This window comes from Narcine bancroftii, chromosome 1, assembly GCF_036971445.1.
Source record: "Narcine bancroftii isolate sNarBan1 chromosome 1, sNarBan1.hap1, whole genome shotgun sequence".
NCBI lineage: Eukaryota > Metazoa > Chordata > Chondrichthyes > Torpediniformes > Narcinidae > Narcine > Narcine bancroftii.
The window spans coordinates 202,069,522-202,086,760 of record NC_091469.1 but is presented as its reverse complement, the minus strand read 5'-3'; the positions used below and the strand labels follow the sequence as shown (position 1 = coordinate 202,086,760).

Genomic DNA, 17,239 nt, shown 5'->3' with positions numbered 1-17,239 from the left:
ATTAATGCTAGACTAGCGATGATTAATTATAATTTTATTCATCAGCTATATTTAACGCCGGAGAAATTTTAAAAATTTGGTCTTAGTAAGTTGGATTCTTGTTTTCGATGTGATCAGACGGCCAATACTTTTTTGCATACTGTTTGGCTTTGTGATCGATTGCAACAGTTTTGGAAAGGTATTCAATCTATTTTTAACAGTTTATATAATATCCATTTTGTATTAGATCCCGATATATTTTTATTAGGGAACATGCAATCATTAATTGATTTAGGTTTAGAGGATTATCAGATTTCCTTTATCTATTTAGCTTTAGTCGTGGCTAAGAAATGTATAGCACTTACTTGGAAAGATAAAAATACATTAACTTTAGATAAGTGGTATTTGGAGATGAAGTTCTGTTTGACTATGGAAAGGATATCTTTTTCAATTCAGGATAGGATGTCTTTATAAGTTAAAGTGGACTCCGTTTGCTAATTATATGCATTTAAGTTTGATTTAAATATATGTTTAAGTGTGATATTTTAGTATTGATTAAAAAAATTTTTTTGTTGTTAGAATTTTTTTTAGGTTAAGTTTTATCTCTTTTTTTTGTAAGTGGGTATTTTTTTCCATATATAATATTGTTAATTTTATTAACTCTTCACTCTTTATTTTGGGGGGGGAGGTCTGGACTAATTTTAAGTTAGATTACTAATATTGTGTTACAATTAACGGGGTGGGGGTTATTTTGTGTAGTTTTCTGATGTAATATTGTAATCATACCATTTTAATTTTTTTAAATTTTTCTTTAAATGTAATTCTCTATTGTATTCATGTTATAAAATTTTAAATAAAGTCTTCAAAAAAAAAAACATATAATTCACAGCATGTAAGATAACCCCTATTCTCACCAACACTTCACAATATCAATCATTTTCTCCATCTATAAAGCTCAGGGACAATTAATTACCCTTAGCCATAAAGTCATAATTGTATTTATCTCAAATACATTCCAATTTCTTGATGAGCATGCTCAACACCAACTAGAAATGGCTCCACTCTAAAATAGAGGCAGATACTTTTCACCTGTTTTTTAAGTTCTGAAGCACAACTAAGGAATATACGATGCATGTCTCTGATTTCATGTCATGTTGCATCAACAAAAGAAGATCCAGTATCAACTGTTCTCAACGCATTGAGGTACAAAGCATGTGAACAAGCCCAACCCATCCATGCCAACCAAAATGCCACTTTCTGCCAATCCCATTTGCCTGCTATTTGTCCATATCCCTCTAAAAGTTAAGATCAGGTATGTTGGTTTTACAGTTGAGTAAAGGAAACTACAGAGGCATGAGAGAGAAGCTGGTTGATTGGAAGTGAAGATGGTAGAGCAGCAATGACAGGACCTTCTGAGAATAATTCTAAAGATGCAGGATAGTTTCATTCCAAAATAGAAGAAGCATTCTAAATGAAGCAACTGTGGTTGGCAAGTCAAAGACAACATAAAAGCAAAAGAGAGCATATGGTATTGCAAAAATTAGCATAGAGCCGGAGGATTGAGTAGCTTTTAAAAACTAACAGAAGACAACAATAAGCAATAATGGGAGAAAATATGAAATATGAAATTAAGATAGACAATAACATAAAAGAGGATACCAATAGTTCTTCTCAGATACATAAAAAGAGAAAAGTGGACAATGGCCCATAGGAAAATGACACTGCATAAGTGGGAACAGGTAACAAAGAAATGGTGCATGTAAGGAAATAAATTTAATTAAAAATACCAACAAATAGTTAGAAAAAATAAATTAAATAATGAATATTTAACTTCATTGGCCTTTTATCCCGTAGGATCTCTGGTCTCATTCAAATGTCACTATATGTTTGCCAGCCAACCATGATATGAAGCTGAAAGACACAATGCACAGTGCATCAGGCTCCTCTCTCCAGCACATAAAGCTTTTGCCACTATGCTTCATGGTGAATCCACAGAGCAGAAGATTGTGGATTTCCACATTTCGGCAAACATACACATTAAATCCAAAATGAGCCAAAAGCTGTCAGCCAGCTTGATTTCTTCCATTGTTTGGCAAAATTAGATGTGTTCGCTTTTGATAAATTTGTTTCAATAATAAATTACAACTGAATAGATAATGACAATAAATAATATCTGCAAATTCAAAGTTGTCCACTACCACCTGAGTTTTGAGTATTCTGTGTTTCCACCCTGTCACAAGTTTCTCTGTGATGTTACTAACTAGTACATTTTAGCGCATATCAGTCAACAGTCTATGCACAATATCTATGTTTTCAAAGCCACAATCTTTCAAGTGAAAATGTATGGCTGTTCTAAATTATTTTGCCAATAGAGTCTGAATGATGCAAAAAATTTTTAAATACACCTTCAAGGGTATTTATTCCCTTTTAAGCTAAATTTAAAAATTCAAACCCAAACCGTAATTTCAATGTGAAGAACTCCTCTTTTAAATTCTCTTGGGAGGAGAAATTTCAATAAAGAAATAATATTCAGTGGTGAATCCAACATGGAAATTGATCTTGGAGATCAAAGTAGTTACCTGACAGTTTGACTTCCAGCTTTCGAATTTGGTCATTTCGTCGTAGCAACTGAGACAACAAATCCTCTCGAGAACAACTGCTGTCAGAGGCCTTACGAAAAAGAAGGGGATTTAAAATTTGAGACAATTACATATTGTCTGCTTTATATATTTTTCCTGTTTAAACCACAATAATATAGATCTTATTTTTATAATCCTCTATAAATCATTTCTGCCAATAAGAATATTTTTGCAACCAAAATGCCTTTTGCTGGAAATAATGATCCATGAGTTAATTCAGTCATTTTCCCAACTTGAATTGCTTGGTTTTTTATCTCAACATGCAGCTTGACCCAAATCCACATCTTTTCCTGATACATTTCTTTAATGCTGAATTTTTTGTGTTATGTTAAACACATTTTTAATTGACTTTCATGCTTAAATGTTAACATTATAAATAACAATTAAAGATAATATTTTGATTGAAACTTCTTGGATAAATTTGCCATGAACTGGGGAAGAGAGGAAAAAGAGAAGTCAGTTTAACAAAACAAAAATAGCATTTATTTGGCACACAAAAAAACCCAAAATAAACCAAATGTATCTACAACTATATACTCAGATATTTTCACGTCCTACTCATTAAATTGCACAAGCTTCTGGTTAAACTACAAGTTTCTTGTGCCTCCTGATTGATCTGTGCCTTCCCAAGATTTTCATTATCTGTTTTAAAAACCATCCACCTCTTCCCTTTTTTTGACCTTTGTAATCTTCTCCATTTCCACAACATTCCTCCAATCCTGTACAGCCTACATTTTAATCACATTTGGTAGACATGCTTTAAGCTTTTTAAGAAAGGCTTGTAATATTACTAAAAAGCAGAAAACGAAGATTGGGAAAATAATAATTCAGCAAAAGAGGAGGCGAAGACATTGATAAGAAACAAGAAAGGAAATGAGATGAAACAAGTAAAAAAAAAACAAATACAGACTTCTACACATTTGTAACACAAAAAAGATGAGCAGCAGTTAGATGTGTGTCCCTTATAGAATAAACCAGATGAAATTATATTCAGGAAATAGCAAAGAAATTTGAAGATAAATTTGCATCTACCCTTCAATACTGCAGTATTGAAGATCTTTTACAGGAACTTCCAATCATAGTTTTTTGAGAGTGACCATGATGCTTTAATTTTTGCTAATTCTTAGCCAGACAGGGCTATTGAAAGGCATTCTTCACCTAAGAGGAAGACATCTGATAAGAAGAATGGAAATGGGAATGGGAAGACAAATATGTCAAAAGAGCCTGATTGATATTGATGATCTGGAGCAAATTTTGGGATTGAATTCATTGTGGTTATGAGCTGAATTAGACTTATAATTTTGTAAGTCTGGTTGGGGGGATGGAGCTCGCTGAAGCTTTCGGAAGTTGTCCGCCACTAGTGAGAGGGATTTTATTTCTTTCCACACCCAGTTAAGTGGGGAGTTACTACTTTTGTAGTATTTACATAAAAAATACTTCTTCCTAGTGCTAGTTTTATTCTGTTAAAGAGGGGTTGAGTGATTCTTTAATTTAGGTTATTTTGCAAAGGAAGCTTTAAATTTTATAATCAGAGAAGGGAGGGTTATTTTGTGAATAGAAGGAATAGAAAAAGGGGATTCTGATTTTGTTTTTAATTTATTTTGATAATAATGTCCAAACTGAATTTTGCAATGTTTAATGTGCAGGGTTTAAATAACACGATTAAATGAAAACGAGTTTTAGCTTATATAAAAATGATGAAAATTGATATTGCTTTTTTACAGGAAACTCATTTAACTGAAAGAGAACATTTGAAATTGAAGAGGGACTGGGTCGGTCGTGTACTTTCATCTTCCTTTAATTCAAAAGCGAGAGGAGTGGCGATTCTGATCCATAAGAAGATACCATTTGAACTTGAATCTTTTGTGCAATCTGCTGGCCGAATTTTAATGATTAATTGTAAACTCTTTGCTGAAGCATGGTCTTTGCCGAATGTGTACGCTCCTAATGTTGATGAAGAACAATTTATGTCTGAAGCTTTTCTAACTTTAAGCCAAGCTAAAGAAAATATTTTGATTGGGGGAGATTTTAATTGTGTATTAGATCCATTATTAGATAAATCTCCATAAATTGTGAAAAAAATCAAAGGCAGCGGTTCAATTGATGTCACTGATGAAAGATTTAAATCTGATAGAAGCTTGGAAAAGATTAAACCCTACTAAGAAAGATTTTTCTTTTTACTCTCCACGCCATAATTCTTTTTCAAGGATTGACTTTTTTTTTGGTATCTGCACATTTGCAATCACGTTTTATTCAAGCTGAATATAAGAGTAGAATAATTTCTGATCATTCACTGTTATTTATTTCTTGTGTTGGACCGGAAGTTAGTCAATCAACTTTTCATTGGAGGTTTAATGCAATGTTATTGAAAAAACCGGAATTTGTAAAATTTATTAGAGATTAAATTGCCTCTTTTTTATATTTGAATAGGAATACAGTTCAAAGTAATTTTACTCGATGGGATGCTTTGAAGGTGTTTTTACATGGTCAAATTATTAGTTACGCATCAAAGGAAAAAATGTTTTTGGCAGAAACTCGGCCATTGGAGAAACAGATAGCTGATATGGAAAAAGAATTTCAGAGGAATTGTACGGAAGATAATAAGATAGTTTTGACAAAATTGAAGCTACGATACAATACATTACAAACATATCAGTTTAAATGTTTGATTCAAAGATCTAAACAGCGTTATTATGAGTTAGGGGATAGAGCCCATAAAGTTTTGGCCTGGCAATTGAAAACAGAACAGATATCAAGAACTATTAATGCTATGAGGAAAGATAATTCAGTTACTTTTAAACCTCAGGAAATCAATGACAAATTTTTATTTGTCCTCTGAGGGAGTTCGAGACGACGGATTGAGTGAATCTTTTTTGTCAGAGTTAAATTTGCCAATATTAGGGCAAGATGATGTGAGGAAATTAGATTCTTCTTTTACAGGTTTAGAAATAAAGGATGTTATTCAACAAATGCCGAATGGGAAATCTCCAGGAGATGACGAGTTTACTGTTGAATATTATAAAGCTTTTTATGATAATTTGTCTTCTTTATTTATGGACGTTCTTCATCAGGTAACTCAAGAACAAACATTACCAGATTTGTGTTTAAGTGCAATAATAAGTTATACCAAAAAAAAGACACTTTAAAAGTAGCTTCATATCAACCAATTTCTTTATTGAATGTTGATTATAAAATAATAGCAAAATTATTGGCCAATAGACTTGCAAAGTATTTACCACAATTGATACATGCTGATCAGGAAATAGGTATGCTTCTGATAATATTCTTAGAGCGATTTCACTGATCAACGCTTCACGACAGTGACCTGGCCTACCAATGGTAGGTGGACTAGATGCTGAGAAAGCCTTTGATAGGGTCGAATGGAATTTTTTATTTAAAATGTTAGAGAAATAGAAGTTTGGGACCTTTATTGATGGTTGGGTGAAAGCATTATATAAAAATCCTGTGGCTAGGGTGACGACAAATGGTCAAACATCTTTTTTTAAATTATCACGTTCTATTCGTCAAGGTTGCCCTTTATCGCCAGCTCTATTTGAGTTGGTCATCGAACCATTAGTTCAGGCTATTAGACAGAATGAGAATATTAGAGGTATAAAGTTAGCAAATGAGGAATATAAGATCAATCTATTTGCGGATGATGTTTTAATATATTTAACCAATCCAGAACGACCTTTAACTTGCTTGCAAGAATGTTCAGAACAATATGGTAAATTATCAGGTTATAAAGTGAATTGATATAAAAGTGAAATACTACCAATTTCTGAAGGAAATTATGATCAGTGTAGACAAATCACTAAACTTCATTGGACTGATAAAATTAATAATTTAGGGATAATTATTGATGTTAAGATTCAATCATTATATAACTTAAATTACGTACCATTAATGAGAAAGATTAAAGCTGATTTGATTGACTTGGAAGTATGCTTTGGGAGGTTTGCAATTACCCCATTTCCAAAATTATTATGTGGCAGCTCAATTAAGATTTATTAATTGTATGCTAGATGTTACGTGTCCCCCTACTTGGGCTGGTATACTGGAACCTTGTCCACATCAATTTGTATTTAAATGGAATCCTGTTTTATTGCAAAGATATGATGTACCAGTCCTGAAACACTTATTAGGGATTTGAAATAAAAGGAATTTATTAATAGGTTCAAAGGGCAAAATATCGGTTCAGGCTCCAATATATCAAAATAAATTAACTCCTTTTACATGGAACAATAGATTTTTAAGAAATTGGCAAATTAAAGATATAAAATCATTGCAGGATTATTTCAAAGAGGGTGAATTTTTATCATTTAATCAACTTAGAGAGAAATTTGGAATTTCAGGGAATTCTTTGTTTGTTTATTATCAAATTAGAGCATTAGTAAAAGAAAATTTTGGAAGAGAAATGAAAATTCCCAAGTTGACGAAATTTGAGTCTATGATTTTTCATTTTTCAGATAAGGGTTTTATTTCAGAGATGTATGCCTTGTTACAAGATACCATGGAAAAAAATAAATTTAGATAAATCTCAGATTAAATGGGAAAATGATTTAATTTGTGATACTGATCAGGCCGACTAGGAGAGGATGTGTTTGAAGGTGTGCTTAATGTACGATATAGTATGATTAATTATAATTTTTTGCATCAATTATATCTAACCCCTGAGAAATTGAGGAAATATGATTTAGTAATTCAGAGTTGTGTTTTAGATGTGGACTATGTGTTGGAACTCTTTTACACTCGGTCTGGCTTTGGGATAAAGTTCAATCATTTTGGTTTAAAATTAGGGACTTCAAAATTTGCTTAAAATTCTATTTTTATTAGATCCCAAAATTTTGTTGTTGGGTTATATCATTCCATTTTTGGACTTGGGGGTTAGACAAGTTTCAGACAGCCTTTTTGTGTTTAGCATTGACAGTGGCATGTAAATGTGTTGCAACTTCTTGGAAAGATGAAGTTGAGATAAATGTAAATCATTGGCGTAATGAAAAATTATATGGAAAAAATAACTTACGATGGGGGGGCGTGGCAAGATGGCGTAAGGATCAGACGTGCCTTCCAGTCCTCTCCTGACTCTATCTTATTGTTTTGTCTAGAAATGCCCGTTAAAATTCTTTAAAAGAATTTCAGTGCTGTTAATTTAACTTATGATGGTACAATTGGTGGAAAAGAGCAAAAAAAACAACAACAGATCATCAAAAAACTACATTTTCCAAAAGTTCAAGTTTTGGAGCCTACCTACAGGAAAGACACCGGGACTCAGCGTGAAATGAATCCAAGGAGAGAGGTACAGTGTTCGGATGTAGAGCTCTATGTTACATCGGTAGAGCCCCCTAAAGAGGGCGCCAAACAGCCTTTAGAACAAAGAGTTACTCAAAGGCATTTGTCAACTGTAGAGGTGGCGCTGCAAACTGCATCTCTTGAGATACAAGAACCTATACAACTTGATGTACTGGGAGAATTTAATACATTATGGACTGGGGAAAACCCCGGCCAGCGTCCTCCAGTCATTGCTGGAGAGGCTGTGGCTGGGGTTTCCACATGCAGTCATACTACAAGGAAGGCAACCAGAATGAAGGAAGGAATAGAAGATCCTTTGGAGAAGAAGCAGGAATCTGTTGAGCCAAAATCTCTTCCAATTGAAAAGATTTTTGTGAATCTTGAATCTAAATTATCTTATACAATGCAGGGATTATCCAAGATTATGACTGAACTTGGTACTAGGTTTAATACTTTGGTGAAAATACATTCTCAACAGATGGCTGAGTTTGGAGCTTTTAAGCTTGAAGTGAGAGATAAATTTAATTCGTGTAAAGAAGATATAGACGAAATACGGGATCAAGTTTTTGATGTGACCAAAATGGTCGAAGACTTACAAACTCAAAATAAAAATTTGGTGAAAAAGATTGATTATTTGGAAAACCAATCCAGACGGAACAATATAAAGATTATTGGTTTGCCGGAAGGAATGGAGGGACCAGACCCAAGAAAATTTTTTACTGAATGGATTCCGCAGGTGTTGGGTCAAGAACATTTCCCGGAAGGTATAATACTGGAACGTGCTCACAGAGCCTTGCGTAGAAGACCTATTTCAGGTCAAAGTCCAAGACCTGTTTTGGTTCGTTGCTTGAATTATTACGACAGAGAAGTAATTTTACGAGTGGCTATTAGAAATACACAACAGAGAAAGTCACCCTTGATGATTCAAAATAATCGAGTTTTCTTCTATGCGGATTTGAGTCAAGAAGTTATGTTCCAACGACGGGAATTGAATCCTGCTAAAGAGTTGTTGTGGAAGAAAGGTTACAAGGCAACCTTTAGATATCCAGCTGTTTTGAAGGTTTTTCAAGATGGTTGCCAACCAAAGTTCTTTGATTCTCCAAAGGAAGCTATAGCATTTGCTCAAGAGCTGCCAATTACTCAGTTTCAACAGACATAGTCCGCCGCAATCTCTAAGGAGACAAGAGATGGAAGAAAAGGTGAGAGTTGGGGGAGAGAACTGGATAGGCACTATTTCCTGAAAGTCATCTGCTACGTGTGAGTTATCTCACACCCATTTTTGTTTGGGAGTTACCGCATTGCGCGGTTTAGACGGGAGGGGGTATTTTTAACCTCCTACCTGTTTTTTTTCCTTTTTTTTTGTATTATTAGATTAAAGAGTGAAAGGGTTTTTTTTTGTTTAAATATAAAAAAAAGCATAATAAAGTATTTGATTGTTTAAAAAACTAAAAATTGATGTGGTTTTTTTTGTAAAGTTTATTCAGTAGATAAGGAATATCTGAAATTTAAATGTGAATGGGATGGATAAGTTTTTTTTAATATTTTTTCTTTAACTTTAAGGTGAAAGGAGTGGTAATTCTGGTGTATATTATTTTGCTATTTTAGTTATAGAACGAAGGGAATAATGGTGAAAGTTATAAATTGAATTGTACAATTCTTAATGAGGCTTGAATTTTGTTTGTGGTTTATGCTCCATTTGTTGAAGTTATAGATTTCGTTGTAGATGTGTTTTTATTATTTGGATATCTGAATTTTAACATAATGATTGGGGATATTTAAATGTGGTATTGGAGCTTTTATTGGATAACTATTCAAGAGTAAAAGGGAAAAATGGTGGAAGAGTACTAAAATTGAATTGTACAATGTTTAATGAGGTTTGAATTTTGTTTTAAGATGTTGGTTTATGTGACTAATATGATGATAGATGTGAAGTTAGTTGATATTTGGTGAAGGTTTATCTCTATAGAGAAAGTTTTTTTTCATCTTTTTTTTCATACTATAATTTTTTTTAAGAATTGATTATTGTTTAAGAATTTTTGATAGATAATGTTACTAACTTTACTAATTTTTTATATTAAGTTTGAGTTAAATATATGTTTCATCTTAACTCCGTTTGTTAAATATATGCATTTAAGTTTGATTTAAATATGTTTTTTTAAGTCTGATATCTTAGTATTAATTACTTTTCTTTTTGTTAGTATTTTAATCGGTTATGTTTTTGTTTTTTTTGTAAGTGGGTTTTTTTTCTCACATATATTATTAACTTTATTAATTCTTCACTCTTTATTTTGGGGGGACTAATTTGAGTTGGGTTATTAATGTGTAATAATTATTGGGGAGGGTATAGTTTATTTAGATTACTGATATTGTATTGTAATTTTATTATTTTATTCTTAATTTTTTTTAATGTAATCCTATATGTTATTCATGTTATAAAATCTTAAAGTTAAAAAAAGAAGAAAAAATAACTTGCATGATAATTTGCATGATAATTATGATTTTTTAATGAAGATGAGGTCACCTTATTTGAGATGTATGAACCTAGTAATATCTTAAATTGTGATAAATGTTTTTGCTTCCCTTGTGGGGTCTGTTGAGGGAGGGGGAAGGGTGGGATAGCTGTAGTTTTAGTTTTAATTTTTATGTTATGGATTTTGTAAAAATTTTTGTTTGAAAATTTTTAAATAAAGTTTAAAAAAAAAGATAAATTTGCATCTGTCATCATGGAAGGTGCAGAAAATCTCCCAGATAGAGTGAAGAATGAATGAAGATATCAAAGAAATTAGCTTTAATTAAAAAAAAGGACTGGCAAAATTAATCGGTAGAAGACAATAAATACCTAAGAACCAATGAGCTCCGTCCCATAGGGTTTTGAAGGAAAGGACGATGGAGAATACAGATGTATTGTTTTCATATATTTCTGAAATGTCAGCAATTGGAAAGTGATGAAGTTATAACATTTAAGGAGGAGAAAGTAAATAGGGAACTATAAACCATAAACTGTATTACCTTGTGGCAGATCACACCACTTAGTTCTTGAACCCTCGTTCGGAGGTTTGGGCTCTCATGAGAGTGGGAACTGGGGGGGGGGGGGGGGGGAGGGGAGGAGGGTTGGTGATGGGGTCCATGCAGTAGACTGGCTGAGCAAGGCTGGGTGGTTTCTTTTCCTTTCTCTGAATTGGCAGGTCAGCTCACGTTTTCAATCGAGGGTAATGACATCTGAACTGAACGATTGAATTATTAAACTTAATGTTTGGACCAAATTGTTAAACAATTAAAATTAATGTTTGTACACCTCACAAATGTGGTGACCCTGATGATCCAAAATAGCCCCTTTTGGATTGCAAAATGCTGGAAGGATACAATTGGATGATATGCATCCAAGGGTTCTGAAGGAAATGGCAGAAGTTATAGTTGATGCATTGGTGGTCATATACCAAAATTCCTTGGTTTCTGGGCAGGTCCCAGCAGACTGGAAGATAGCAAATGTCACGCCACTTTTTAAGAAGGGATGTAGGCAGAAGACTGGAAATTATCAGCCAATTAGCTTGACATCTGTAGTTGGAAAAATGCTTGAAGCCGTCATTAAAGATGAAATAGTGAAACTTTTGGAATGTAAGGGTTCATTCAGGCAGACACAGCATGGTTTTAGAAAGGGAAGATCTTGTTTGACAAACTTGTTAGGATTCTTTGAGGATATAATGGGTACGGTGGATAGAGGGGAACAGGTTGATGTTGTATATTTGGATTTCCAGAAAGCGTTTGATAAGGTGCCGCACAAGAGACTTATCAGTAAGTTACAGGAAAGTGGAGTCCGGGGAAGTATATTGGCCTGGATTGAAAATTGGTTGTCTGACAGGAGGCAGAGTCGGGATAAGTGGGAGTTTTCAGGTTGGCAGAGAGTGGTAAGTGGGGTGCCGCAGGGGTCAGTGTTAGGCCCACAACTGTTCATCATTTACATTGATGACTTGGAGGAGGGGAAAAAATGTGGTGTAGCCAAGTTTGCGGATGACACCAAATTGAGTGGAAGAGCAAATTGTAATGAGGATGTGGAGAGTCTGCAGAGGGATATAGTTAAGCTGGATGAGTGGGCAAAGATCTGGCAGATGGAGTACAATGTTAGTAAGTGTGAGGTTATCCATTTTGGCAAGAAAAATAAAAGAGCTGAATATTATTGAAAGGGTGAAAAACTACAGCATGCTGTAGTGCAGAGGGACTTGGGAGTGCTAAAAAGTTAGGTTGCAGGTGCAGCAGGTTATTAAGAAGGCAAATGGAATGTTGGCCTTCATCGCTAGAGGAATTGAATTCAGAAGTAGGGAGGTAATGTTGCAACTGTATAAGGTACTGGTGAGACCGCACCTGGAGTACTGTGTCCAGGTCTGGTCTCCAGATTTGAGGAAGGATATACTGGCTTTGGAGACGGACCAGAGGAGGTTTACTAGGTTGATCCCTGGGATGAAGGGGTTGACTTATGATGAAAGATTAAATTGTCTAGGATTGTATTCGCTCGAGTTCAGAAGAATGAGAGGAGATCTTATAGAAACATATAGGATTATGAAGGGTATGGATAGGATAGATGTAGGAAGGTTTTTTGAGCTGGCTGGGGAAACTAAAACGAGAGGACACAGTCTCAAGATTCGGGGGAGTAGATTTAGGACAGAGATGAGGAAAAATAGTTTTTCCCAGAGAGTAGTGAATGTTTGGAATTCTCTAACCAGGGAAGTGGTTGAGGCTGCCTCATTAAACATATTTAAAATTCGGTTAGATAAATTTTTACATGATAGAGGAATTAGAGGATATGGGGAGAAGGCAGGTAGGTGGAGTTAGGTCATAAATTAGATCAGCCATGATCGTATTGAATGGCGGAGCAGGCTCGATGGGCCATTTTTGGCCTACTCCTGTTCCTACTTCCTATGTTCCTATGTTCCTAATTCAGATCTATAGGACGTAGTTTCACTCAAACTGCCCACCTTCTGGATATCAGACCGATCCCCGATGGCTGGCAGCCCGTGCGGACGTATTATGGCAAGCCAAACAGCAGGGAGAGCGACCATTATCAGGGTGGCGGCTGTGCTCGCCAGATGATATGGATGACCTCAGACTCCATGGAAAGGTTGAAAGCAACATCAGCCTCGAATAGTGCCAGTAAGGACAAGTGGTCCTACCACCACCACCAAAAATGGGCCTCTGCGGCCCACCAATGCTGACCACCCTGCACACATCCGGGAAACACCTCGGCTGGTCGTCGGTAGTGGCAATAGAGGCTGGCCAAAAAGATCAACTTCTCTACACCTGGGATTGTCATTTGGGGTGGTGTTTTCTCGTTGACATGGGAGCGGAAGTCAGTGTGTTGCCCCCCTCGAGCATTGACACTCATTCCGGAAAAAAGGGGCCTACTCTGACCGCCGCAAACAGTAGCAGCATCAGGACATACGGCGTCCACATGATCCCACTCAACTTCAATTCCTGACATTTTAAATTGACCTTTACCATCGTCGAGGTCTCACAAACGCTACTGGCCGCCGTCTTCCTCTGGGTATATTCCCTGTTGGTCAATTTGAAAGGACAACCTCTCATCAATTCCAAGATGTTTGAATCAATATCCTTGCACCATGCTGAATTGACTGCACCCACCTCGCTCAGTGACCTTCTCAGACAACAAGTATGCCAGGATTCTAGCCGATTTCACGGACATCACAACTCTCCAGTTCACAATGCCCAGCCCCAAGCATGGGGTGCAGCACCCTATCCCCACCACAGGTCCGCCACTCCATCCACACGCACACAGGTTGCCCCCCCAACAAGCACCAACTGGCCAAAGAGAAGTTCCGCAGGATGGAGGAAATGGGAATAGTGTGCCGCTCAGACAGCGCATGGACATCCCTGTTTCACATGGTCCCCAAAACGTCTGGGGGCTGGAGACCTACCCCTGCCTTAACAAGGTCACAACAGCTAACCAGTATCTTGTCCCTCACACCCAGGACTTCACGTAAACCTGGATGGTACCACTGTATTTTTCAAGATTGACCTAGTACGCGACTACCATCAGATTCCGGTCCACCCAGACAACATCTCCAAGACTGCTCTCATCATCCCATTCGGGCTCTTTTTTAATATTTTGTTTAATATTCCATACATGCAGTAACTACAATTATTATAATAGATATCAAAAAAGAGCAATTACATACATGATAGTTTTACCCCACTCCAAAACCCCATCCCTCCCAACCATCCTCCTCCCACAAGAAAGAAAACAATATACAAATTGAAAACAGTAAAAAAAAAATTTGGTATAAAAAGATCAGAAGAAAGTAAAGAGGAAGTAAAAAAAGAATTTTTGGATTGCAGAGAGATGTTGTCCAGTAAAATTCATCAGTTCTAACATAAACATAGAGAGGAGAATTCTGCAGGGCTTGAGGGATAAAAGGATATCACTATAAATTCAATCCCAATATTTGAGTGTACTGGTGCCAGATTTGTAAAAACATAGAATATTTATTTCTTAAATTAAAAGTCATTTTTTCCAAAGGAATACAATTTTGAATTTCAGCATACCACCTTCGCATAATTAAAGATGTATCTGATTTCCAAGTAATTGCAATACATTTTCTTGCTACCGCTAATGTTAATTTAACAAATTTCAATTGATAAATTGATATTTTCAATTTAGAATTTGACCCTTCAGTATTTCTTAATAAAAATAAATCAGGGTGTAACGGAAAAACAACTCCTGTAACTTGTTCCAAAGTTTCCAAAAGTAATCCAAAAAGGGTTTCACATTGGAACAAGACCATGTTGATTGTATAAAAGATCCTACCTAAAACATTCATCTGATCAATCTGATTTCAATCTATTCAATTTCTGTGGTGTAAGATATAATATTGATGTAAAAAATTGTATTGAACTAATCTATATCTTACATTGATAGTATTAGTCATATAATCCCTACATAAATGTTTCCACATTTGTTGATCTGTTGTAATATTCAAGTCTGTTTCCCATCTCTGGTTAGATCTATATAATCCTAATTTAGGAGTTCCTACTCGTAATAATGAATACATCAAAGAAATAATTTTTTTAACAGTCCCTCTCCTGATAAGAAATTTTACCTCAGAACAGCTGAACAGAAACATTGTTGGTCCCAATTTATCTCTCAAATATGCTCTTAACTGAAAGTAACAAAAATGAATATTACGTGGTATAACATATTTGTTCCTCAATTGTTCAAACAACATTAATTATCCTCTTTCATAGCAATATTCCACATTAACAATCCCTTTATAGTACCATATATTTTAAAAGTGATTATCTCTTGAAAAGACCAAAAGAGGATTAATCAATGGCATTTTAGGTGATATAGACCCTCCTCCAATATCCTGATTTATTTTATTCCAAACATAAAGGAAATGCTTCAGTAATGGGATCTATTTATCAGCAACCAACAATTTTGATTCCCATTTACATATAAATTCTTCTGCTATTTTCTCCTAATTTATTCAATTCTATATTAATCCATGCTAGTGTGAGAATTATCTAAAGTGGTGTTTCAGAAAAATGTAATAATCAGTGTTAACAATGGGATGAGACATGAGAGAAGAAAATTGGGGAGGGGGGGGGGTGTCTGCTAGAATACATAGGAAGGACAGTTCCTGCAAGAGATTGCAGGCAAGGCCAACTTGATATATTTTTAAAAACTGCGAAAGAAAGGGAAAGTGACAAAGCATCATACCGAATAAGGATAAGAATAAATAAGAGTTGGGGTCGCAAAAATCATGGGAATGGGAGAAGTAAACAAGGGCGGGCTTTAAGACGAGGAGTGGGACAGCTTTTTTTTTGAAGACTTTATTTAAAATTTTATAACATAAATACAATAGAGAATTACATATAAAGAAAAAAAAATTAAAATGGTATGATTACAATATTACATCAGAAAACTACACAAAATAACCCCCCTGTTAATTGTAACACAATATTCACAATATTAATAATCTAACTTAAAATTAGACCAGCCCTCCCCCCACAAAATAAAGAGTGAAGAGTTAATAAAATTAACAATATTATATATGGAAAAAAAATACCCACTTACAAAAACAGATAAAACTTAACCTAAAAAAAATTCTAACAACAAAAAAATTTTATCAATACTAAAATATCACGCTTAAACATATATTTAAATCAAACTTAAATGCATATAATTAGCAAACGGAGTTCACTTTAACTTATAAAAAGACATCCTATCCTGAATTGAAAAAGATATCCTTTCCATAGTCAAACAAAATTTCATCTCCAAATACCACTTATCTAAAGTTAATATATTTTTATCTTTCCAAGTAAGTGCTATACATTTCTTAGCCACGACTAAAGCTAAATAGATAAAGGAAATCTGATAATCCTCTAAACCTAGATCAATTAATGATTGCATGTTCCCTAATAAAAATATATCGGGATCTAATACAAAATGGATATTATATAAACTGTTAAAAATAGATTGAATACCTTTCCAAAACTGTTGCAATCGATCACAAAGCCAAACAGTATGCAAAAAAAGTATTGGCCATCTGATCACATCGAAAACAAGAATCCAACTTACTAAGACCAAATTTTTAAAATTTCTCTGGCATTAAATATAGCTGATGAATAAAATTATAATTAATCATCGCTTGTCTAGCGTTAATTAATTTCCGAATACTATTCTGACAAATTTCCATCCAAGCTTCTTCAGCTATTTTATGTCCTAAATCTTTTTCCCATTTCAACTTATCTTTATCCCAGTCTTTTTTACTATCAATTTCTTGTAAAATACAATACAAATCAGATATATTATCCCTTTTTTGGTATTGAAAGTACATATTCTTCAAAACTAGATTCAGGTAATAAAATCATATGTCGACCACATAACTGTTTTACAAAAGATCTTAATTGATAATATACAAATATAGAATTTCCACTAATACCATATTTCCTTTGTATTTCGTCAAAGGAACAAAAACAACCCTCAGAAAAACAATCAGATAAATTTTTTATTCCCTTCTTTTCTCATTGTTTCAAAGTGGCATTGGAGACCGTAAAAGGAACAAGTTGATTATTATATAATGGCAATCTTCCAGAATATATATTTTTAAGTTTACTTGTCCATAAATTCAATAAATGTTTCAATATTGGCACATTGTAAGTTCGTAGTAAATTTTTATTCCATCGAAACAAAAACTCATGAGGAAATTTTTCTAAAATAACTGCTATTTCTATCTTTACCCAACTAGGTGGGTCGTCCACATTAATTAATGCACTAAGAAATTTAAATTGAGCTGCTTCGTAATAATGCTGAAAAT

At 34.4% G+C, this 17,239-nt stretch overlaps 1 protein-coding gene across 11 annotated transcripts in view; it reads right to left on the bottom strand.

The window, feature by feature from the left end:
* The window catches only part of golga1 (golgin A1), a 119,632-nt gene that overhangs the window by 54,417 nt on the left and 47,976 nt on the right, over nt 1-17,239 (bottom strand). For 9 of the 11 annotated variants that reach the window (XM_069888345.1, XM_069888346.1, XM_069888347.1 and 6 more), the window contains one exon: nt 2,559-2,649. The exons of 1 other annotated variant lie outside the window; for it this stretch is intronic. In XM_069888345.1, the coding sequence (XP_069744446.1) occupies nt 2,559-2,649 (91 nt within the window). Of the gene's footprint in view, nt 1-1,810; nt 1,891-2,558; nt 2,650-17,239 lie in introns of those variants that run through there. One more of the 11 variants, XM_069888352.1, reaches the window with a different exon arrangement.